General features: G+C 42.9%; 1 protein-coding gene across 1 annotated transcript in view; it reads left to right on the forward strand.

The window, feature by feature from the left end:
* Itpr2 (inositol 1,4,5-trisphosphate receptor type 2) overlaps window positions 1–21,041 on the forward strand; it is a 185,142-nt gene that overhangs the window by 33,017 nt on the left and 131,084 nt on the right. The window contains exons 3-9 of the mRNA XM_090325301.1: window positions 7,836–7,951; window positions 9,085–9,171; window positions 10,990–11,148; window positions 15,396–15,494; window positions 17,101–17,184; window positions 17,479–17,625; window positions 18,275–18,370. Of these exons, the coding sequence (XP_090181427.1) occupies window positions 7,836–7,951; window positions 9,085–9,171; window positions 10,990–11,148; window positions 15,396–15,494; window positions 17,101–17,184; window positions 17,479–17,625; window positions 18,275–18,370 (788 nt within the window). The remainder of the gene's footprint in view (window positions 1–7,835; window positions 7,952–9,084; window positions 9,172–10,989; window positions 11,149–15,395; window positions 15,495–17,100; window positions 17,185–17,478; window positions 17,626–18,274; window positions 18,371–21,041) is intronic.

The raw sequence follows: 21,041 nt of genomic DNA on the forward strand, positions 1-21,041 counted from the left end.
GCTCCCGTTCCTCTGCTTTGTGTCTGTGTGTTTGGCAGGGCTGGGAAAGCAGCTGCAGGGATCCTTTATGATGTCTGTCTTGCTTTTGGCCTGCTGTTCCTCATTAAAGCCTGTTCTGGAACGCTGGCTGCAGATCTCAGGGCAGGCTGGCTTCCAGGACCCGCAAGGATGTCGAGCCTCTGGCTATGTGCTGAATATTATTATTTTTTCCTCTGTTCATAAAACATGTTTTTTTCTCTGTTCATAAAACGTGTCTGCCAAAAAAAAGCTGAATCTATCATCATTGGCTTGACTTGGAATAAAGATTTCTGACAATCTATAAATGAGTAATGATTTGCCTGTAAAATAATTTGCCCTTCCTATTTATTTATTTGATTTTCATTTTTTTGGTTAGTCCTGGGGCTTGAACTCAGGGCCTACGCACTGTCCCTGAGCTCTTCAGCTCAAGGCTGGCGCTTTACCACTTGAGTCACGCCTCCAGTCTATGTGTTCTGATTGTTTTTTTTAAAGAGTGTCACTTTTTGATTTTTGCTGAGCTGGACTGAACCACGACCCTCAGATATCAGCCTCTTAAATATCTGGGGTTATAGGTGTGAACCACGGGTACCTGGTTCCATTTCATTCTTCTTTTATGTAAGTTGTGGGACTTGAATTCAGGGCCCTGGTTTTGCTCAAGGCAACACTCTACCACTTGAGCCACAGCTCCACTTTCCAGTTTTCTGGTGGTTCATTGGAGATAAGAGTTGCATGGACTTTCCTGCCTGAGTTGGTTTTAAACCATGATCCTCAGATCTCAGCCTCCTGAGTAGCTGGGATAACATGTGTGAGCTACGGGCACTCTGCCCATTATTATTATTATTATTATTAATCATTACTTCTTTCAAAAGATCATAGTGACAGCCTGTCATCCTATAACTCCTCAGGAAACTGAGAGCTGAGGATTGAGGTTCAAAACCAGTTGGGGCAGAAAATCCACATGATTCTGCCAGCAAAAAGCCAGGCTGGAGGCATGGTTTAAGTGGTAGAGCACCAGCCTTGATCAAAAAAACTAAGCATGAATGTGAGGCCCTTTGTTCAGGCTATTCTACCAACACACACACACACACACACACACACACACACACACACACACACCCCATGATGAGTTGTATACTATACATATGCTATTTATGAGTCAATTAGCACCAAAACAAACCTGTCTCATACAAGTTGGCTGGTCCTTGCCTGGAAATGATGGGAATTAGGGTTGTTAACATTTGTGAAATGTTTGTTCTTTTCAGTTCTGAGGGCAAATGGTGTACTGTTAAAAGTATAGCCCTCAGGGGGCTGGAGTTTGGCCTAGTGGTTAAAGTGCTCGCCTAGCATGCATGAAGACCTGGGTTCGATTCCTCGGTACCACATACATAGAAAAAAAAAAGCCAGAAGTGGTGCTGAGGCTCAAGTGGTAGAGCTCTAGCCTTGAGAAAGCCCAAAAGACAGTGCTCAGGCCTTGAGTTCAAGCCCCAGGACTGGCAAAAAAAAAAAAAGTATAGTCCTTAATCCCTGTGGAAACTTCCTAATAGAAATTAAAGTAAACTGAGCTGGGCCTGTGGAGGCAGAGCTGTTTCCTGTCTCATATTTTCTCTTTTTTTTTTTTGGTGTGGGGGGGGGAGGTTGATAGTGATCTAGCTTCTGCTTACTAGACAAGCTCTACCACTTGAACCACGCCTCCACGTCTAGGTTTTTGCAGTCTCCCTATAGATAAGATTCTTCTGTTACTTTCCTGCCTCAGAACTCCAGCCTCCGGAATCTCCAGCCTCCAGATCTCAGCCTCCAGGAGTAGTCGGGATTACAGGCGAGAGTCACTGGGGCGCCAAGGCAATTTTATTTCGTGTTGATGCGTAGGGGTTTAATTTGATTTATCTGCTGCACCCCTGGGCGGGTCTTCTGAGCATAGCATGAAATACTTTTTTTTTTTTTTTTTTTTTTTTTGCCAGTCCTGTGCTTGAGCTCAGGGCCTGAGCACTGTCCTTGGACTTTCTCAAGGTTAGAGCTCTACCACTTGAGCCTCAGCACCACTTTCGGCTTTTTTCTATATGTGGTACCAAGGAATCGAACCTGGGTCTTCATGCATGCTAGGCAAGCACTTTAACCACTAGGCCAAACTCCAGGCCCGCATGAAATACTTTTGAGAGCCACTCTGTGAAAGGAAGTCTGATGGCTTCTCTAATGTAGGGTTACAAATGAGCTATTTTTCCTTTTGGCCACATACTAAGCAGGCACCACCCAAACAAGGCTGTCAGAACCTTCTGGTGTCTTTTGAGACACAGATCTACCTAGTATTCTTTCTTTTCTTTTCTTTTTTTTCTGGTTAATATTGGAGATGCGCATCTCGTGGACTCCTGCTTGGTTTGGCCTCCACCTGTGAGCCCTCAGCTCTCAGCCTCTGAGGTAGCAGGGATTCCAGGCGTCAGCCATCTTGCCCAGTCTTCAAACTCATCTTGGATCTTCACGGTTTTATGTGAAGCTGAGTAGTCCTTAGGAAAGTAAGCATGGAAAAGCCAAATGCAGATATGGTAATTGCCTTTTACCGTTTTATTGGACAGTAATTTACCTGTCATAAAATTCACCCCGAGGAGCTCGGATATAGGAAGTCTTTGGCATCTGGTTTCTTTCCCTTCTGGTGAGATTTTTTTTCCACACGGTGGGATGTGTCAGTGAGTTGTTCATCTTTGGGGGGCTGAGTAGTATTCCACTGTGTGGATGTACTACGACATTTAAAGTTGGAACATCTGGGATTGGTTTTCTTTTATACTCTTGGTTGTTGTGAATTAGCATTGATGAGCATCTGTACCCAAGGAATTTTTGCTGGTGTGTGTGTGTGTGTCCTGGAACTTGAACTCAGAGTCTGGGTGCTGTCCTTGAGCTTTTTTTCCCCCCACCCCCAAGTTTGGCACTTTACTACTTTGACCACAGCTCTACTTTCTGCTTTTGGGTGGTTCATTGTAGAGAAGAGTTCCACAGACTTTCTTTTTGCCAGTCCTGGGCTTGAACTCAGGGCCTGAGCACTGTCCTTGGGTTTTCTCAAGGCTAGAGCTCTACCACTTGAGCCACAGCAGCATTTCTGGCTTTTTTTTTTAATGTGTGTGGTACTGAGGAATTGAACCCTGGTCTCTGTGCATGCTAGGCAAGCACTCTACCACGAGGCTAAATTCCAGGCCCCCAAACAAACCACTTAAAAAAAAACCATCAACCCCCCCCCAGTTTGTATCGTTTATCATGCTCGGCATATAGTACTTGCTCATTAAACATTACATATTATATGTTATATGTTGTATATGTGTTGTATGTTGTATGCATGTGTGTTATGTGTTGTGAACATGTGTGTGGTTAACCTTGGTGCTGGATAGCTCATGCCTGTAATCCCAGCTACGTAGGAGGCTGAGATCTGAGGTTCAAAGCCAGCTTGGGCAAGACAGTCCATGAGACTCTCCAGTGAACCATCAGCAAATAGGAAGTGACACTGTGGCTCAAAGAGGTAGAGCCACCAGCCTTAGACAGCATAGGGATAGCACTCAGGCTCTGAGTTCAAGACCCGTGGCCACCAATGACAAAATCACAAGCGTCTAGTACTACGTTAGGATATGTTAATATAACCATGTTTGCTCATCTGGAAGATAAAGTTAGAAGTCATAATAAGGAATATTTACACAGAGCCTGAACGGTGAACACTTTAACTTAATTATTGATGGATTATAAATAGCAGAAAACCTACAGGATCCCCACACTGGACTTTCCATACTGTTGTATTATAACTTCAGACCACATTTAATAAACACAGCTGAACCAGGTGAGAGAGCCCTGAGTGGGTTTTTTTGGGGGGGGGGCGGGTTGTTTGTTTATTTTTTTTTCTGTCAACAAAAGACTTGATCTCAACCCACTGCCAATTTCCTCTTGGCTACAATTCCCCTCAGAAACCAAAGGGAGAATTTCAAGAGACCTCCTGCCAGGCGTTGCTGTTCTTAGAAGACTGAGGTCTTGAGAATCTCAGTTTGAAGCCAGCCCCCCCCTGGCAGACACATCCAAGAGACTCTGAATTCCAAAGACCTAGCAAGAAGCCATAAGTGGAGGTGTGGTTCAAGTGGTAGAGAACCAGTCTTGAGCCAAAAAAGAAAAAAAAAATCAATCAACAATGCCAGGTTCTGAGTTCAGTGAATCTTAAAAGGCCCGTGAGTCATTTCTATTTGTTGGCATTTTGCCAGTGGTTGGCAAATTTTCTTTTCAGTGGAACAAAAATTTTGTTTTGATCCTGGACCAATGGGGTGGAAAATTTCTTTTCTCCCTCTTTTTTTTTTTTCCTCCCCTTTTTTGGCACGCACCTTTCTGTTATATGAACTGACAGCTCGAGTCTTGTCAAAGGTGACTTGAATATTTTGTGTGTTTTCCCATTCATGTCAGACTGGATCCACACAACATGTGTTAGGACGTCATTTAAAAATATGGCACTTATGGGGCTGGGAGTGTGGCCTAGTGGTAGAGTGCTTGCCTAGCATGCACGAAGCCCTGGATTTGATTCCTCAGTACCACATTACATAGAAAAAAGCCAGAAGTGGTGCTGTGGCTCAAGTGGTAGAGCTCTAGCCTTGAGAAAGCCCAAGGACATTGCTCAGGCCCTGAGTTCAACTCCAGGACTGGCAAAAAAAAAAAATATGGCACTTACCAGATGCTATGTAGAAAATGAACTACGTAATTCATAGGCAGAGATGGGAGGGGAAAATGGGGTAAAAGGAAGGAAAGAGTGAAAGAAATGTCCTCATTGTGTGTGTGTGTGTGTGTGTGTGTGTGTGTGTGTGTGTGTGTGTGTGTGTGTGTGTGTGTGTTGGTCGTGGGGTTTGAATTCAGGGCCTACGGTACTGTCCTTGAGCTTTTTCACTCAGGGCTGGTTGGCACTCTACCACTTGAGCCACAGCACCACTTTGGACTTTTTGTTGGATCACTGGGGAGGTTTTGAACTGTGATCTTCAGATCTCAGCCTCCTGAGTAGCTGGGATTCCAGGCGTGAGCAGTAGCGTTTGGCTTTGCTCTTTGCACATGAGGTTGACCTGAATCCTTTGGGGACTTAGTTTCTTTCCTTGAGTGTGAGGAAACGGGTGCTGATTCGAAGTCATTGTTCCATAGCACCTTGGATTTCTGACATTTCCTGCCATTCTGTCTTTCTGTGCCCTGCTTCTCCAAGCTTCTCTGCGTGATTGAGGTGTGGCCTGGATGAGCAACACGTTTATAAGGCAGTAAATTTACCAGTCGACAAACTATAGGACCAGCACAAGACTGGTAGAGTTTAAAAATAAAATAAAACAAAAAAAGAACAAAAACCAATATATGGTAAAGTAGTGCTGGGTGCCTGGTACTCACGCCTGTAATCCCTGCTGCTGGAGAGGCTGAGAGCTGAGGATTGAGATTCAAGGCCATCTTTCCCCCAGTGCTAGGCGCCAGTACGAGAGCTTGAACTCAGCCTGGGGGTTCTCCTTGAGCTGTTTCACTCAAGGTTGGTGCTCTGCTATTTGAGCCACACCCCCACGCCTTGCTTTTTGGTGGTTATGGGAACCTATGCTTCTCATAGACTTTCCCTGCGGGGGCCTGGTCTCCATCTGCGATCCTTACATCTCAGCCTCCTGATTGGCTGAACTCTCTTCCTTTACTGTGGTTATGTCTGGGTGCTGCAGTCAGGTGTGTTTGGAATACCTTCCCTTCAGGGTATATCCCATCTGCTGAGCTCACACTGCTTCTTTACAACCTTACTGTCTGCTTCTTTGGGTAGCCATATATATATATATTTTTTTTTTTTTTTTTGAGTTCCCTTCCCTGGAGTACTGGGTTACAGCACCTTCTCCTGAGCTCAGTGGACAATGGTGGCTTTCTGAGGCATGGCGTGACATCCACACCTACAGGGTGGGGTCTACTAGGGGATTAGAGTAAACCTGTTCGGGGGGAATTTCTCACCTCCTTCCCCATAATCATGATCACATGACCCAGAATCATGTGTTCTGTGTATGGCTTTGCTGGTGAGTTGGAGACACCACTAATTACCAGTGTTATTGGGGGTAGTCTGCAATTTACAGAACTCATGTTCTGTGTCTCAAGACCCTTCCTCCTCCTCCTCCTCCTCCTCCTCCTCCTCCTCCTCCTCCTCCTCCTCCTCCTCCTTTCCCCCCCCCATTTTCCAGTCCCAGGGCTTGAATTCAGGCCTGGACATTGTCCCTGAGCCTCTTTCTACTCAAGGCTGGTGCTCAACCACTTGAGTCTTGGCCCCATTTTTGGCTTTTTCTGAATAGTTTACTGGAGATAAGAGTCTCATGGACTTTCCTGGGCTGGCCTTGAAATAAGATCCTTACATCTCAGCCTCCTGAATAGTTAGGATTATAGCTGTGAGCTAGTGGTGCCTGACTCCTGTCCTTCCTTCCTTCCTTCCTTCCTTCCTTCCTTCCTTCCTTCCTTCCTTCCTTCCTTCCTTCCTTCCTTCCTTCCTTGCTCTCCCACTCCCCTCTCTGTTTTGGTGCCAATCTGAGGCTCAAACTCAGAGCCTCGGTGTTGTCCTTGGGAAATTTTCACGCAAGACTAGTCCCACTAGAATTACACGTTCACTTCTGGCTTTTGGGGTGATTACCTGGAGCTGAGGGTCTCAGAGCTGCTCCTGCCTGGTCTGGCTTGATTCTGGGATCTCAGCCTTTCAGACTAGTCAGTTACTCAGACTGTGTTTTGTTTTTGTTTTTAGATTTAGAGATACCACTAATTATGCGATCCAGGTATGATCTCCTAGATGGAGAACCAGTCATTCGCGTCTTCTTGTTTTGATCCTTATTTTCTTTTTCTCTCAGATTTCCATAGTGCATTTTACCTTCAATCTTTAAGACGTGGGCATGGTGAGAGTGAGTGGGAATTGTTTTCACTTCCTCCATCATTTTGACAGAAGGGATAAACAGAGTCAGGGGCTGGTGCTCAGAAGATTGCGCTCTAAGGATCATGGTTCAAAGCCAACCCCAGCAGGAAAATTCGTCATACTCTTATCTCCAAGTAACCAACAAAAAGCCAGAAGTGGAGTTGTGACTCAAGTGGTAGAGCAACAGCTTTGAGTTGAAAAAGCTCAGTGCCCAGGTCCTGAGTTCAAATCCCAGGATTGGCAATAAACAAAGACAAAAAGTAAACAAAAACATAAGGGGGGGGGGAAACTAAGGTAATACTTATTACCTGTTTTGGGTAACTGTAACTCCTCTGTATATCACCTTTATGATATCAATAATACACATATATATGTATATATGTTTATATATGTATACACATATATGTGTGTATATACAGATACATAAATACATATCTCTCTAGATAGACATATCTATACAAGTGTGTGTGTGTGTGTGTGTGTGTATATACATATCACTAAGGAATAGTACCTTGGTTCTGATTTCAAGTTTCAGTTCCAGCAAAACTAACTAAATAAACAAAACATTCAAGCTAGGAATGTGGCCTAGTGGTAGAGTGCTTGCCTAGCATGCATGAAGTCCTGGGCTCGATTCTTCAGTCCCACATACACAGAAAAAAACCAGAAGTGGTGCCGTGGCTCAAACGGTAGAGTGCCCAGCCTTTAGCCAACGAAGCTCAGAGATAATGCCCAGGTTCTGAGTTCAAGTCCCAGGACTGGCAATAAGAAAAAAAAGTCCAAAGAAAGAATTGTTGGCTCACAATAGATTTTTGTCCTGTCCTTTATGCTTAGAGATTTTAGAAATCCCAAAACAAAGCCCCAGGCATAACTGTGGCTGCTCTTAGTGACAATATTTTTTGTTTTGTTTTGTTTATGGCAGACTGCCTTTTCAAGGTGTGTCCAATGAATCGCTACTCAGCCCAGAAGCAATATTGGAAAGCCAAACAAGCAAAGCAAGGGAACAACACTGAAGCTGCCCTGTTGAAAAAACTTCAGGTAAGCGGCCATGAGCCTGGCTCTCAGGGAAATGAAGCCTTTACAAATCACATACTCATTCAGCCCTTCCCCATTTTTTTTTCTTTTCATTTTTTACCCAGGACATAGGTAGTTCAGTTTTAACAATCATCTTGCACAGTTAGGTGTTTTTTTTTTTTTAATGATGATTGGGTGGGGCCAGTTCTTTTCTGGCATGTTAAAACAGAATCTTGATTCTTTTTTTTTTTTTTTTAAAGGTGTGCCAGATGAATTGAAGGCCTTTCTCATCCAACAGAAATCTCTGTAGGAAGAATTGAAGCCAGTGATAGTTTGTTTGACTTGAGATCTATTTTATTTTTCACCCCTGAAAGAGATGGAAGAAAAAAAAAATCCGATTTCAATACCTAGGTGTCTTTCTCAGCTTAAGTGTAAATCGGATACAAACTTCATTTTTGCATCATTAAAATTTCTGTTTGTGGTCAGGCACTGGTGGCTCATGTCTGTAATTCCAGCAACTCAGTAGGCTTGAGAAATGAGGATTGTGGTTCGAAGCCAGCCCAGACAGTTTGTGAGACTCTTTATTTCTAATTTTCCAGCCAAAAAAATTAAAAGTGGAACTGTGTCTGGAGTGGAAGAGTACCCTTGAGTGAAAGAGATTCTGAGGTCCTAGGTTCAAGTCCCAGTATGCACACACACACACACACACACACACACACACACACACACACACACCAACATAAAAACCCAAAACAGATCAAAACAGAACTGCCACTATTTCTGGTTTTACCAAATGTGAATTTTGTGGGACTTAATTTCCCATCATCAACAATTCTCTTAATTTCAGGATTAGAAAAGATACTTTGAGACATTTATAATTCACTTACTATCCTGGTTATTCCTTCTTAAAGGAGAGATAAGACATTTGTGAAATTTCTGAAATGAAAGTGACTGAAGAGGTTTCACTGAATTTAGCATAAATGGAAGAGTGAACACAATGTATTATAACTATTAATTATCATCCTTTTCTCTCTCTCACCAACGTATAGTCTATTTATTATATTGATAGTTTGATCATCATTACAAAATTATTTCCTGGTTAGTTTTTGTACCCTTTGCTGTATTTGCACACTGAATATTTGCTAATTATTTTATAGCATGCTGCTGAATTAGAGCAGAAACAAAATGAATCTGAGAACAAGAAGCTATTGGGAGAAATTGTAAAATACAGTAATGTGATCCAGGTAAGTCTCTGTTTTTGCTTCAAAAAGGTAAATGTTGGGCCAGGAGTTTGGCCTAGTGGTTAAAGTGCTTGCCTAGCATGCATGAAGACCTGGGTTTGATTCCTTGATACCACATACATAGAAAAAAGCTGGAAGTGGTGCTGAGGCTCAAGTGGTAGAGCTCTAGCCTTGAGAAAGTCCAAGGACAGTGCTCAGGCCCTGAGCTCAAGCCCAGGACTGGCAAAAAAACAAAAAAAGGTAAATGTTGTGTGATTGACTTGCTAAATTATCCATATGGGTGAGAGTACCAAACTGTGTGCAGAAATTGGAGATAGAATATTTTGTTCTTCAGTGGAAAATGCAGATATCCTGAGGATTTCATTTTATATTCACTGCACTATTTCGTACACTTAAAAATAAGTGAGGGCCGGGAGTTTGGCCTATTGGTAGGGTGCTTGCCTAGCATGCACGAAGACCCAGGTTCAATTCTTCAGTATTACATACATAGAAAAAAGTGGTGCTGTGGTGCCGTGGTTCAAGTGGTAGAGCTCTAGCCTTGAGAAAGCCTAAGGCCAGTGCTCAGGCCCTGAGTTCAAGCTCCAGGATCGGCACAATAAATAAACAAACAAATAAGAATCGTGGTTTGAAGTCCATGAGAGTCTTATCTTCCATTAACCATCCACAAGCTAGAAGTAGAGCTCTGATTCAAATGGTAGAGCACCAACCTGGAGCAAAAAAGCTCAGGGACAGTGCTTAGGCCCTGTGTTCAAGGCCTGGTTACCAGTGTGTTTGTACTTGGGTATGCATGCATTTATTCAGAGAATATTTTTTTTTTTTTGCCACTCATGGTCTTGAACTCAGGGCCTGAACTCTGTCCTTGGACTTTCTCAAGGCTAGAGCTCTACCACTTGAGTCTCAGTACCACTTTTGACTTTTTTCTATGTATGTGGTACCGAGGAATCGAACCCAGGTCTTCATGCTTGCTAGGCAAGCACGCTACCACTAGACCAAACTGCTGCCCAGAGAATACGATTTAATAAAGGAAAGTTGTACGGCTTCCTCAGAAGGAACCCCACAAGGAGACCCTTGCTAAAGTGGTCCGAAAGAAACAACTGCCTGACACAGGTGGCCCCCACCTGTGATCCCAGCACGAGGCTGAGTTGGCAGGATCATGGTGAAAAGCCAGCCCGGGCAGAAAAGTCCATGAGGCTTTCATCTCCCAGGAACCAGCCCCAAACAACAAGAACAACCATGACAAAACAAAAACACAGCCCATAAGTGGAAGGGTGGATCAAGTGGTAGAGTTTTAGCCTTGAGCACAAAGAGGCTCAGGGACAGTGCCCAGGCCCTGAGTTCAAACCCCACAACCAACCAAACCAAAACAAAAAACCCCAAACTGAAACAGACACCTCAGGACCCTCGATTCTGTGTCTGGGACTCAGGGAGGACCCTTTCTTGAAAGCTGTGGGGTTCATTTAGCACCAATTCCTTCCTCCCTTCCTTTCTTCCTCTCTTTTTCTTTCCGTCCCTCCTTCTTTTGCTGTCAGCCTTGGGGCTTGAACTCAGAGCCTGGGCACTGTCCTTTACCTTTCTTCCTCAAGGCTGGCACTCTACCATCTGGGTCATGCCTCCACTTCCAGCTTTTGTTTTTGGTGGTTCGTTGGAGATAAGAGTCTCACAGACTTTTCTGCTTGGGCTGGCTTTGAACTGCAGTCCTCAGATCTCATTCTCCTGAGTAGCTGGGATGACAGGAGCTATGCCATCCGAGTGCCTGATCAATTTCTAAAGTTGTAAGTGAAAGCTAGAAAATTCAACCACACGATGATCTGTTCCTTGCAGCTCCTCCATATCAAAAGCAACAAATACCTGACGGTCAACAAGCGTTTGCCTGCGTTGTTGGAGAAGAATGCCATGCGGGTATCCTTGGATGTGGCTGGCAATGAGGGCTCTTGGTTCTACATCCACCCCTTTTGGAAGCTGAGGAGCGAGGGCGACAATGTATGTGAATATATATATATATATATATATATATATATATATATATATATATATCTCAAAAGGGGAAACTGAGGTCTGGCAGGAAATAAGTTAACACATGAGAGAATTCACCAAATACACAGGAAAGGAAATCAGCCATTCCCATTTCATCCATTATTGGTTACCAGAATGTATCTTTACTAGGCTTAATGTACTTTTATTCATAAAGTTCAGATTGGACCCAGAAATCATAAAAGAAAATGAGCCCAGACAGTCATGAAGATTCATTTACAGGGACCTCCTGGTAGAGTGCTTGCCTAGTGTGCATGAAGCCCTGGGTTTGATTCCTCAGTACCACATACACAGTGGTGGAAATGGTGCTGAGGCTCAAGTGGTAGAGTGCTAGCCTTGAGTAAAAGAAACTCAAGGACAGTGGCCAGGCCCTGAGTTCAAGTCCCAGGACTGGATAACAACAACAAAAAAGATTCATTTAAAGCTAGGCTCAAGTCTATAATTGTAGCTACTCAGGAGATTGCAGGTCTTATCGCAGTTCAAAGCCAGCTTAGGCAGGAAAGCCTATGAAACTCTTAAGTCCCCATAACCAGCCAAAATAGAGATTAAAATGATGTTGTGGCTCAAGTGGTAGAGCTCCAACCTTGACCAAAATGTCAAAGAAGCCTGTAAGATTCTTAGATCAGGTCCCAGTACTGGCACAAAGAAACAAAAAGAAAGAAGGAAAGAAAGAAAGACAAAAAGAAAATTAATTCAGAATCATCTTCCAGCTACAGGTTGTACCAAAGAATGCAAGTTGCTTTCAGGTTTGCTAAGCTGCTTTTATTTGAGATGCGGAATTTATTTAAGATCTTGTCTAATCAAGAAGGAACATGTTTGATTGAAAAGGAATCGTGTGTAGGAAATGGGGTCCGCCTCTTTGAATTTATAGAACAGTGAATCACAGCTCAGTAAATCACTCAGAACCATAATGGGATATCACGTTTTAGCTTTTTTATGTGTTGTAACAACTAGGTAATTGGTGAGCAATGATAGCCATATTTAAATAAATTGTGAAATGCCTACAAGCTGTTATATAAACTTAAGTAATTTCTTTTCTTTTTGGCCAGTCCTGGGGCTTGAACTCAGGGCCTGATTATTGTCCTTGGGCTTTCTCAAGACTAGCACTCTACCACTTGAACCACTTCTGGGGATTTTTCTGTGTATGTGGTACCAAGGAATCGAACCCAGATCTTAATGCATGCTAGGCAAGCACTCTACCACTAGGCCAAACTCCTGGCCCCTAAAGTGCCAGCTTTGAGAAAAAAAGTTAAAAAATAAATAAAAGCTGTGGCCCTGAGTTTAAGTCCCAATACTGGCACATAAAAAAAGAACAAAACATGGGCTGGGAGTTTGGCCTAGTGGTAGAGTGCTTGCCTGGCATGCATGAAGCCCTGGGTTCAATTCCTCAGTACCACAGACATAGAAAAAGCTGGAAGTGGTACTGTGGCTCAAGTGGTAGAGCTCTAGCCTTGAGAAGGACAGTGTTCAGGCCTGAGTTCAAGTCCCAGGACTGGCCAAAAAAAGAAAAAAAAAAGAAATGTCTTCTTTTCATAATAGATCTGTTTTTCCGAGTGAATTTTAAAGCACAAATCCCCTCCCACAGGACGCAAGCTTCGGGGATTGATGTGGGTAATAAATTATGTATTCCTCTCTTCCTTAGGTAAGGTTTGGGTGGGGCATGTCACGAAAGGGTGTGTTGCATTCTGTTGGTTTCCTTAAGGGGAAAAAAAAAAAAAAAGCAAACCAAAACAATATATCCTCTTTGTACTGATTTTTTTTTCCTTTTGGCATCTAATGGTATGTTTTGTGGGCATGATTTCTATTTTATTTTTGGCAGGGAATTAATCACAGACACCTCTCAATTATTTAGCACCTGTTGATCCATTTTGTCAATGGCCCATCAAGCCTAAAAGTCTTTGGAGTCTTCAGCCATCACACACACACACACACACACACACACACACACACACACACACACACACACACACACACACAATCTGGCTTGATACTGTGTGCTATACCTGTAAACCCAGACAATCAGAAGGCTGAAATCTGTAATCTCAGTTCAAAGCCAGCCCAAGCAGAGAAGTCCTTGAGACTCTTTATCTCCAATTCACCAGCAAATAAAAAGCCAGAGAGTGCCAGTGGCAAATGAGAACACCAGGTCCTGAGTTCAAGCCCCAGGATTGGCACACAAAATAAACCACCACCACCACCACCACACACACACACACACACACACACACACACACACACACACAAATCCAATAATAATAACACAAAAGCGCTGATCTCAAGACACTGTAAGAATGCATGAAGAATGATTGTAAAAATGGAGGCTTTTAAATTAGAAAGGGATGTTAAGTCACTTAGTTGAGTCAATTTTCTTTGATTTCTTCTCTTGTTTTCAAATTACTTTAGGGTTCAATGAGAGTTTAATGAGGATAGCTATTTCAAACTATTCATCATCCTGGAAAAAGCCAAACCAAATCAAAGTAAATCTTTTGCCTGGTCTTAAGGGCGCATGCTTAAGGGTTACTCAGGAGGCTGAGATCTGAGAATGGTGTCAAGACCAGACAAATGTGAACCAGCAAAAAGCTGGAAGTGGGGGCTGGGAGTTTGGCCTAGTGGTAGAGTGCTTGCCTAGCATGCATGAAGCCCTGGGTTCGATTCCTCAGTACCATATATGCAGAAAAAGCTGCAAGTGGTAGCCTTGAGCAGAAAGTGTTCAAGGACAGTGCCCAGGCCCTGAGTTCAAGCCCCAGGACTGGCAAAAAAAAAAAAGTGTCAAAAGAAAGCTGGAGGTAGAGACGTGGCTCAAGAGGTAGAATTCCCAGCCTTGGGCTAAAAAGCCAAATAAGTACATACAGCTCTGAGTTCTAGCCCCAGTACTTTTACACACACACACACACACACACACACACACACACACACACACATGAAAAGCAACAGCAAACAAAGCCCATATTCCAAATAGTCTCTATAGTGTGAATGTGGATGTGTACTTATTTAATTCATCACAAAAATGGCTCTTAATTTCATTCCTGCGCTCTCAAGAGCATGGCTTAGACAATGTTCTACTTGGCTTTATTGACGCTGGATTTGTTCACTGTATGTCGCTTTGGGGTGTGATTGTGTTTGCGGGAGAGAGAAGCATGCCCACCGTCTTGTGTTCTTATCAGTTCTTGAATTTAACCCTTCTTTTCTTGCCCTTTTCTAAACTATACCCTTAACTGTGTTTTGTTGAAAGTGATTGGGATAAATCACTACTGATTTTCTTGAACATCATTTTCAAGCAAGAAGAAGAGTTGTAATAGTTAGAAGACAAAATAAAATAAGATCCTAATGGTTTATTTAAAAAAAGAATTGTTTACTCTTCCTATGTCAGTAGTAGCTCATGCTTGTAATCCTAGCTACTCAAGTGGCTGGGATAGAAGGATCATGGTTCAAAGCCAACCCAGGCAGGAAAGTCCATGAGACTGTTGTTTGCAATTAACCAATAAAAATCCAGAAGTGGAGATGGGGCTCAAGTGGTAGAGTACCAGTCTTGCTTTGCAAGAGTGCAAAGCTGGCTGGGAAGATGGTTTAGTGGTAGAGTGCTTGCCTAGCATGCATGAAGCCCTGAGTTCGATTCCTCAGTACCACATACACAGAAAATGCCAGAAGTGGTGCTGTGGCTCAAGTGGTAGAGCTCTAGCCTTGAGCAAAAAGCAGCTCAGGGACAGCGCCCAGGCCCCATGGCTGGCAAAAAAAAAGTTTTATTTTTTTCTTCAGGTGAACACATATAATATATATCAGATTCATAAGGTATATGATTTTAGTGTAGAATGTATTCATGGATTTGAAACTTGAGCTGCACAGAAAGCCATTGCTTGCTCTTGAACAGCTAGCAAATAATTATTGGAGAGAGCTATGAGCTGATATCATAAATAATTCAATTTATCTTATCTTCTTTCTTGTTTTGTATGCTGGTTCTAGGGCTTGAACCTCATGGCTTTTCTCTGAGCTCTTATGCTCAAGGCTAGTGCTCTACCACTTGAGCCACAGCACCACATCTGGATTTTTGCTGGCACATTGGAGATGAGATTCTCACACACGATCTTGCTTCAGCTGGCTTGGAACTGTGATCCTCACATCTCAGCCTCCCGAGTAGCTGGGATGACAGGCGTCCCGTGTTGTGCTGTGTGTTGATTGCAATTTCTTTCTGGTCGTAGATTGTCGTAGGGGATAAAGTTGTTCTGATGCCTGTGAATGCTGGACAGCCACTCCACGCCAGTGTCATTGAACTGTTGGACAATCCAGGGTGTAAGGAAGTGAGTTCCGGGGCCAAGGAGAGGGTTGGACTCACTGATTTCCTCCCAGAGAGAAAATTATTTCCTTTCATTGTTCTCGTGAGTGTGAGCCAAAGTTTATGTATTAATAGTCTCAAAGTATGGGTAGACACCTAGTAATTCTTTGTGGGTAGTCCTTAGAGGCAGTGTGTATATATACATATATGCATATTTATATATAAATGTGTGTGTGTGTGTATGTGTATATAGTGCCAATTCTGTTTTTTTTTCTTTTTTTTCCAATACTGGTTTTGAACTCAGGGCTTTGTGTTCACTTCCTAAACTGATAGCTGGTGTTCTCCTATTTGAGTCACACCTCCAGCCTGGTATTTTGCTGGTTATTTTGATGAGAAAAAATATCTTGGACTTTTTTTTTTTTTTTTTGCCAGTCATGGGCTTGAGCTCAGGGCCTGAGCACTGTCCTTGGACTTTCTCAAGGCTAGAGCTCTACCACTTGAGCCTCAGCACCACTTCCGGCTTTTTTTCTATGTATGTGGTACCGAGGAATCGAACCTGGGTCTTCGTGCATGCTAGGCAAGCACTCTACCACTAGGCCAAACTCCCGGCCCTATCTTGGACTTTTCTTCCTAGATTAGTTTTGATCTTTGATCTTCCTATCTCAGCCTCCTGAGTAGCCAATATTATAGGTATCTAAGTATGAAGTACTGGTGCCAGGCTTTAAACGTTTTTATTTTTTATTTATTTATTTTGTTGTGCTAGTCCTATGGCTTGAACTCAGGACCTGGGTGCTGTTCCTGAGCTTTTTAGCTCGAGGTTAGTGCTTTGCACTTGAGCCACAGCACCGCTTCTAGCTTTTTTGGTGTTTAATAGAGGCTTAATGGCTCATGAACTTTCCTGCCTGGGTTGGCTTTGAACTTCAAACCTCAGATCTCAGCCTCCTGAGTAGCTGGGATTGTTGACGTGAGCCACAGATGCTTGACTTAACATAATCTTTAAAAAGAATTATTTTATTGTTATTATTAAGCTGTTGTACAGAGGCTATACCATTTCCTAAATCAGGTAATGAATACATTGTTTAAAAAATGGACAATATCGTTGGGCATGGTGGCTCACGCCTGTAATCCCAGCTACTCAGGATCTGAGGATCGTGGTTCAAAGCCAGCCTGGATACTAAAGTCCATGAAACTCATCTCCAATGAACCACCAGAAAATCGGAAGTGGGGCTGTGGCTCAAGGGTTAGGGTGGTACTCTTGAGCTGAAGAGCTCAGGGACAGTACCAGGCCCAGAGTTCAAGTCCCACCCCCCCCCCCCCAAAATAAAAAGAGACAATATCACCCTTTCCTTTGCTTTCCCCCAACAGTTTCCCCTTTAAGAACAGAACATACTTTTCTCCCCCCTAGCCCTGTGACTTGAACTCAGGGTCTGGGCACTGTCCCTGAACTTCTTTTGCTCAAGGCTGGTGCTCTACCACTTGAGTCACAGCACCACTTCTGGCTTTTTTTCTGTGTATGTGGTACTGAGGAATCGAACCCAGGGATTTGTGCATGCGAGACAAGCACTCTACCACTAGGCCACACTCCCAGCCCAATAACACACTCTCATAGGTTTGCATTTGTTCTGTGACAGGTGAACGCAGTTAACTGCAATACCAGCTGGAAAATCACTTTATTCATGAAATTTAGCTCCTATCGGGATGATATCTTGAAAGGAGTAAGTATTTGCTTCATTGAACCTTTTCTGGGTGGTCTTTCTAAAGCTCTAGAAGCCAAGTCCACGCATTTCTGGGGTTCGTTTCCTGTGTGACCCCATCTCTCAAGGTCCCCTATGACTTTGTCACGGAGCTTCTCTGCTTGGTATTGTGCCATGTGGACACAAAGAGCCAGCATCCATGCCAAGAAGTCACAAGGCCCCAAACCACAAAGGACACAATGGCCTCTCCTTTCTGTTTGTTCAGACCGGTTGTGGAGTTGGTGTTGTTGACCTGTTTTGTTTGTTTTTTTCTAGGGTGATGTGGTCAGACTGTTCCATGCTGAGCAGGAGAAGTTTCTTACTTGTGATGAATATGAGAAAAAGCAGCATATTTTCCTTCGGACCACCCTGCGTCAGTCTGCCACTTCTGCCACAAGTTCCAAAGCACTCTGGGAAGTAGAGGTGTGTGTGTGTGTGTATGTATGTGTAAGTTTTGGCTCTTTTTTTTTCCCCTTTTTTTTTACTAGTACTTGTTTTATTTTTGCCAGTCCTGGGACTTGAACTCAGGGCCTGAGCATGGTCCGTGGGCTTTCTCACAGCTAGAGTTCTACCACTTGAACCACAGCACCACTTCTGGCTTTTTCTATGTATGTGGTACCTAGGAATCGAACCCGGGTCGTCATGCATGCTAGGCAAGCACTCTACCACTAGGCCAAACTCTCAGCTTCGCTTTACTAATATTTAAGAATTTTTTTCTTTTTGGGTGTTAGTCCTGGGACTTGAACTCAGGGACTGGGTGCTGTCCCTGAGCTTTTGAAGGTGGTTCATTGGAGGTAATAGTCTTATGGACTTTTCTGCCCAGGCTGGCTTCGAGCCATGATCCTCAGATCTTGACCTCCTGAGTAGCTAGGATGACAAGGGTGACCCACTGATACTTCTGGTCCTTTCTGTGTCTGTGGCACTGAAGAATAGAACCCAGGGCTTCGTGCATGCTAGGCAAGCATTCTACCACTAAGCCACCTTCCCAGCTGATGCTGTGTACGTTTTTGACATAGCTTGCTAAGACATGCGCAGTGTTTTGCTGCAGGGCTCTTACCCTCTCTGTCTGCAGGTTGTTCATCATGACCCATGTCGAGGGGGGGCAGGGCAATGGAACAGCCTGTTCAGATTCAAACACCTAGCCACAGGGAGCTACCTAGCCGCAGAGGTAAGATGATTGCATATATATCTCATTTCATAGCCGTCAAAAGCTCCAAAAGACCATGTATTTGCAATAGTAATTGTTAGGGAAATTTAATTCTTGCCTATTGTTCTGATTGTTGTATAATTTTATTATTATACCATATTATATATGTCCTATATTATACCATAATATATACCATATACGTTATATATAATATATAATGCATATAATGTACATAATACATGGGTTGTATGAAATTATTATTATACACTATATAATATAGTATATAATCTATATTACTGGATACATTTGATATTATATAACATATAATATAATAACTGCAATAGTATAATATGTATACTATATTATATCATATGATATAGGATATTATTATAAGCCAATAGTGTAAAAATATATTATATGCAATGAATCTTGTATGTAGTATGATATGTATTATATATGGGTTGCTGTATGACAATATTATTATTATATAAAATCTATATTATTAAATAGGTTATATAATATATTTCATATAATTATATATGTATATTATGTATTATATATTATTATATAATAGATGATATACTTAATAATGTATATTCTATATTATAATATATTACAATAAAATAATCAATTTATAATATGTAATATATAGCATAATGTACACATATTATGTGTAATAACCCATATTACCTATATTATTGCTATTGTTTTTATTTGTCCTATTACTGGTGCTTAAACACAGGGCCTAGACCTTTCCTATTAGCTTTTCTACTGACGGCCACCTCTCCACCACTTCAGTCACAGCTCCACTCCTGGCTTTTTGGTGGTTCGTTGGAGATAAGTGTCTCGTGGACTTGCTCATCTGGGTGGGTTGGGACTGTGATCTTTAGATCTCAGCCTCCTGAGTAGCTTGGATTACAGGCGGGAGTCCCTGGTGCCAGGCTGTCTACGTTAATCTAAGGAAAATCTGACAAGTTAGCCTTAACAAGGGCCATCCCTTCCTCTCTTCCTCCCTCCCTCCCTCCCTCCCTCCTTTCTTCCTTCCTTCCTTCCTTCCTTCCTTCCTTCCTTCCTTCCTTCCTTCCTTCCTTCCTTCCTCCCTCTCTCCCTCCCTCTCTCCCTCCCTCCCTCCCTCTCTGTCTCTCTGTCTCTCTCTCTCTCTGTCTCTCTCTCTCTCTTTCTTTCTTTCTTTCTTTCTTTCTTTCTTTCTTTCTTTCTTTCTTTCTTTCTTTCTTTCTTTCTTTCTTTCTTTCTTTCTTTCTTTCTTTCTTTCTTTCTCACCAGTCCTGGGGCTTGAACTCAGGGCCTGGGCACTGTCCTTGGGTTTTCTCAAGGCTAGAGCTCTACCACTTGAGCCACAGCGACACTTTTGGTTTTTTCTATGTATGTGGTTCCAGGGAATCAAACCCAGAGCTTCATGCATGCTAAGCGAGTATGCTACCACTAGGCCATGCTCCCAGCCCAAGATTCTTACTTTTCTAAATCCCCGATGTGTCCTTTATTATGCCACTACATGAAATGAGTGTTTGTGTACCACATATGCCTTGAAATAATCCTAAAACCTACTGTGTGCACTGGGGATTGAACTCAGGGCCTGGATGTTGTCCCTTAACTGTTTTGCTCAAGCTGGCATTCTGTCACTTGAGCCATACAGCTCCACTTCCACGAAAGTTACCACTGAAGGGAAACTATACATCAAGGCAGAGAATATTGTCTCAACTAAGAATAAAAAAACCTAACTAGCCAAGCTTTGCTGGCTCACACCTGTTATCCTGAGATCGAGGATAGTGGTTCAAAGCTAGCCTGGGCAGGAGAGTCTGCGAGACTCTTATGTCCCAGGAACCACCAGAAAACTGGAAATGGTGCTGTGGTTTAAGTGGTAGAGTGACAGCCTTGAGTGAAAAAGCTCAGGGACTTGTTTGTCTGGGTTGTCTTTGAACCTGAGTTCTCAGATCTCACCAGGGTCCTGGGTAGCTGAGATTATAATCAGGCATCCATCTTAAATGGATAACTTTGGATAATCCTTTCCCAAACAAGGTATTCCCTGTATTGTAAAATAATTTTATTAAACATTTAGTAGTGCCCTGTTTTGATAGATTTGTTTGCAGGTAGGCAAAACCTCCACCAGATGGCGCTAGAAGCTTATTTCCTAACTTTCAAACTTTAGGATTTGATTAAAAACAGAATACTTGGCTGGGAGTTTGGCCTACTGATACAGTGCTTACCTAGCATGCATGGAGACCCAGGTTCGATTCCTCGGTACCACATATATAGAAAAAGCGGGAAGTGGTGCTGTGGCTCAAGTAGAGCTCTAGCCTTGAGAAAGCCCCAAGGACAGTGCTCAGGCCCTGAGTTCAAGCCCAGGACTGGCAAAAAAACGAAAACAAAAAAACCAGAATGCTGAAGTACCAGAATAGTAGTGTAGTCTATGAATAGTAAAGCTGTGTGGTAGGGCTTCTTTTCTTTTCTAACACTAGGCCAAACTCTGGGCCCCTTTTTCTCTTTTTTTTTTTTTTTTTTTTTTTTTTTTGCCAGTCCTGGGACTTGAACTTAGGGCCTGGAAAGAATTTTTGCTCAGGGTTAATTGTTCTGCCAGTTGAGCCACCACACCACTTCTGGTTTTCTGGTGGTTCACTGAAGATGACAGTCTCATAAACTTTCCTGCCTGGGCTGGCTTTGAACCGCAATCCTG

Source organism: Megascapheus bottae, chromosome 37 (genome assembly GCF_031878675.1).
Source record: "Megascapheus bottae isolate mThoBot1 chromosome 37, mThoBot2.hap1, whole genome shotgun sequence".
Taxonomy (NCBI): Eukaryota; Metazoa; Chordata; class Mammalia; order Rodentia; family Geomyidae; genus Megascapheus; species Megascapheus bottae.